Source organism: Rhinopithecus bieti, unplaced genomic scaffold (genome assembly GCF_001698545.2).
Source record: "Rhinopithecus bieti isolate Rb0 unplaced genomic scaffold, ASM169854v2 scaffold_57210, whole genome shotgun sequence".
Taxonomy (NCBI): domain Eukaryota; kingdom Metazoa; phylum Chordata; class Mammalia; order Primates; family Cercopithecidae; genus Rhinopithecus; species Rhinopithecus bieti.
In genome coordinates, this window is record NW_016823439.1 from 736,184 (window position 1) to 739,399 (window position 3,216).

General features: G+C 41.8%; 1 protein-coding gene across 1 annotated transcript in view; it reads left to right on the top strand.

Moving 5' to 3' along the window:
- The window catches only part of RAD51C (RAD51 paralog C), a 41,377-nt gene that overhangs the window by 11,032 nt on the left and 27,129 nt on the right, over window positions 1-3,216 (top strand). The window contains 1 exon segment of the mRNA XM_017861584.1: window positions 92-225. Within this exon segment, the coding sequence (XP_017717073.1) occupies window positions 92-225 (134 nt within the window).

The window sequence follows — 3,216 nt, forward strand, 5'->3', positions numbered from 1 at the left end:
AAAAAAAAAAAAAAAAAAAAAATATTATTTTCTTACAATTGCCAGCACATCCAAACAGGTAAAACTAATTAAGATTGTTTTGTTGTTTCAGAACACCGAAAAGCTTTGGAAGATTTCACTCTTGATCATATTCTTTCCCATATTTATTATTTTCGCTGTCGTGACTACACAGAGTTACTGGCACAAGTTTATCTTCTTCCAGATTTCCTTTCAGAACACTCAAAGGTATGAGTCAGACTACTGAAATGTAACTAAACAACAGTTTTTTGAGGTGTTTGATAAGCATGAAAAAATAACCAGTACAATAGCATAAAATCAAAGTCAAAGCCAATTGAGAAGACCTCTTCCTTCCTTGACCTACAATTTATTTATATTTATATTTGTTTTGTGTATGTATATGTATATGTATATGTATATGTATATGTATATATAGTTTATGCCCAGAGTAAGAAATTGAAATAATATAGAAGTTTCATTTCCAGTAATAGTGGAATAGCTCCTGTCAAACCATATTGTATAGAAAAGTATGAAATGAAAAATAAAAACTTCCTTGTGCTACTGTTTTCTAGTGCCTCCCCCCAAAGTTGATCACTATTGACCAGGTGCAGTGGCTCATACTTGTAATCCCAGCACTTGGGGAGGCCACGGTGGGAGGATCACTTGAGCCCAGTAGTTCAAAACCAGCCTGGGCAACATAGTAAGACATTGTCTTTACCAAAAAAAAAATTAACCGTGTGTGGTGTAGCTGTAGTCTCAGCTACCGAGGGCTGGGTGGAGCAGGGCTGAGGTGGGAAGATTGCTTGAGCCCAGCAGTTCAAGGCTACATTGAGCTACCATGCCATCATGTATCACCTTTTTTTTTTTTTTTTTTGTAGAAATGGTGTCAACTCCTAGGGTTAAGCAATTCTCCCACCTCGGCCTCCCAAAGTGCTGGGATTATAGGCATGAGCCACTGTGCCTGGCCCTTTGATTTTGATAAACATTATCAGTGACAAAGATTGTCCTTGACTGAACTTGGCCCCATCCTGTCTTTGGCCTACCCAGCCCAGTCTTAGCAAAGAAACCTGCTAAGCTTCATAGAGAATCCCTCACATTTGATAGTCTGAGCACATTTGATATCTGATCACGTTCCTCATTCCCCACCTTTGATATTTAAATCCTTGGCCTGCCTTTATTTTGTTTATTTTTTTTTTTTAATTTGATGGAGTCTTGCTCTGTTACCCAGGCTGGAGTGCAGTGGCGCGATCTTGGCTCACTGCAACCTCTGCTTCCCGGGTTCAGGCAGTTCTCCTGCCTCAGCCCCCCAAGTGGCTGGGATGACAGGCATGCGCCATTCTGCCCTCCTAATTTTTTTTTTTTTTTTTTTTTTTTTGTATTTTTAGTAGAAACAGGGTTTTGCCTGTTGGCCAGGCTGCTCACGTGGCTGGCCTGCCTTTAGTAAGAATCCTGTTTGGTCAGTTTAGCAAGAATTTCCCTACCCTTGATGTCTCACTGTTAGTAATTGTTCATCCACTGACTCCTTCACCTTGCTCTTGGTTGTGAATCCCCACTTGTCTTTGTATTCTGATTTGAACCCAATCTCTCTCCCCTATTGTGATACCCCTATTGGAATAGTCTTGAATATGGTCTCCTTACTGTTTTAAGAAGTGTTAGAATAATTTTTTCTTGAACACAAATCGCCCTTCAGAAAGATTGCACCAATTTCTACTCTTACTGACAATATATGAGAATGCCTATTACCCATCATCCTGACCTTATGAATATTTTTGCCAGGATTCTGCGTGGAAAATGCCATCTCTTTGTTATTTTATTTATTTATTTTAATTAATTAATTATTTTTTTTTGAGATAGAGTCTTGCTCTGTCACCCAGCCTGGCTAACATGGCAAAACCCCATCTCTACCTAAAAACACAAAAATTAGCCTGGTGTGTTGGCATGCGCCTGTGATCCCAGCTACTTGGGAGGCTGAGACAGTTCGCTTGAACCTGGGAAGCAGAGGTTGCAGTGTGCCGAGATCGTGCCACTGCACTCCAGCCTGGGCAACAGAGAGACTGTCTCAAAATAAATAAATAAAAATTAAGCAAATAAATACAATAGAAATTAATTTTCTTAGTGTTCTGGAGCCTGGAAGTTCAAGATCAAAGTTCTAGCTGATTCAGTTTCTGGCAAGGGCTTTCTTCCTGGCTTGCAGACAGCCATCTTTTCTCTGTGTCCTCATGTGATAGGGAGGAAAAGAAGGAGAGAGAGTGAATTCCCTGGTGTTTCTTCTTTTTTTTTTTTTTGAGACGGAGTTTTGCTTTTGTCGCCCAAGCTGGAGTGCAATGGTATGATCTCGGCTCACTACAACCTCTGCCTCCCGGATTCAAGCAATTCTCCTGCCTCAGCCTCCAGAGTAGCTGGGACTACAAGTGCGTGCCACCACGTCTGGCTAATTTTTGTATTTTTAGTAGAGACAGAGTTTCCCCGTGTTGGTCAAGATGTTCTCGATATCCTGACCTTGTGATCTGCCCGCCTCAGTCTCCCAAAGTGCTGGGATTATAGGCGTGAGCTACCGTGCCCGGACCCTGATGTTTCTTCTTACAAAGAGGCTATTAGGGTCCCATGTTTATGAACTTATTTAACTTTGATTACTTCCTTAGAAGTCCTTTCTCCACATACATTCACGTTGGGGTTTAGGGATTCAACATACGAATTTTAAGTGGACACAATTGAGTTCCCAGAAGTTTGCCCCGGCCCCTTGCCCCCCCAACCACCACATTCATGTTTTTCTTGTATCTGTTCCATCCACACAGCCCCAAAGGGCTTAACTGGTTCCATCATCAACTCTTAAAAGTTCCAGGCCTCGTCTAAATATTATCTAAATCAGAGATTGGTGAGACTCAAGTTATAATTCATCCTGAGGTGAAATTCCCTTCCAGCTGTGAACGTTTGAAATCAGGCAACTTATATGCTTTCAAAATACAATAGTAGGACAGGCATAGGATGAACATTCCCAAAAGGATTATGGGTCCCTAGCAAGGCAAATTTCATTAGACCATAAGGCTCAAGAATAATCCTTTGCTGGCCAGGCACGGTGGCTCATGCCTGTAATCCCAGCTACTGGGGAGGCTGAGGTGGGGGAATTGCTTGAACCAGGGAGGTGGAGGTTGCAGTGAGCTGAGAATGATGCCACTGCACTCCAGCCTGGGCAACAGAGTGAGACTCTATCTCAAAAAA